The sequence below is a fragment of the Eulemur rufifrons genome, chromosome 9, assembly GCF_041146395.1.
Source record: "Eulemur rufifrons isolate Redbay chromosome 9, OSU_ERuf_1, whole genome shotgun sequence".
NCBI lineage: Eukaryota > Metazoa > Chordata > Mammalia > Primates > Lemuridae > Eulemur > Eulemur rufifrons.
This window is the reverse complement of record NC_090991.1, coordinates 1,571,787-1,572,500: the sequence shown is the minus strand read 5'-3', so window position 1 is coordinate 1,572,500 and position 714 is coordinate 1,571,787. Positions and strand designations below refer to the sequence as shown.

The 714-nt window shown below is 54.9% G+C and overlaps 1 protein-coding gene across 3 annotated transcripts in view; it reads right to left on the bottom strand.

Moving 5' to 3' along the window:
* Positions 1 to 441, bottom strand: part of SPECC1 (sperm antigen with calponin homology and coiled-coil domains 1) — a 174,891-nt gene extending 174,450 nt beyond the window's left edge. For all 3 annotated transcript variants that reach the window (XM_069481867.1, XM_069481868.1, XM_069481869.1), the window contains exon 1: positions 295 to 441. In XM_069481867.1, coding sequence (XP_069337968.1) covers positions 295 to 441 — 147 coding nt within the window. The remainder of the gene's footprint in view (positions 1 to 294) is intronic.
* Positions 442 to 714: the final 273 nt, after the last annotated feature.

Below are 714 nucleotides of genomic sequence, written 5' to 3'. Positions count from 1 at the left end.
GGCAACTGGATTGATTGTGGGTGACCCTGACCCCCATGGGCGTGGAGTGCTGGGGCAAAACTGCCTGGAGCATCCACGGAATCCAGGGCAGAGGACCTTAGCTACCATGCTGGACACTTTCCAGGCTTCCTTTCTGTACCCCAGAGCACCCCACTACCAAGCACTCCCCATTCCCTTAGGTCCAATACGCTGGCTCTGCTGGGCCACTGCCTGGCTCACTGCCTCTTCGATCCCTCCAAGCCAGGGCACTGGGGATGCCACACCCTGCCCTGCCCTGCGCATTCTGGTCCATACCTTGCTGAGTCGGGACTCAAAAGCCAAGGAGGTTGAAGATTTAGAACTCTTCATGCCAGCAGAGGCCGTGGGGAGGGGCCGCGCCCGGTCCGGGCCGTGGCTCCCCACCTTGATGGCTGGACTCCAGGGCTTGGCCGCACTCCGCATGTCTGTCCTCGTGGGTCTGTCCTTCTGTAGAAGAGCAGAGAAGAAAAACATGTGTTTCCATAACCTGAACCTGCTGAGTGATGTCATGAGGCTTTACCCAACATACCACAGTCACCATCGCCATCACAGAGAAGGAGCACTCAACACTCTGCTGGAAATATGCATAGAATATCCTACTCCTAAAATGAGACCTTTCTACTCGGCTCATCTTTACAACTCCACAACAGCATTTAGCGAAGTATTGAAACACATCTGCAGCATTAATGATGTCCT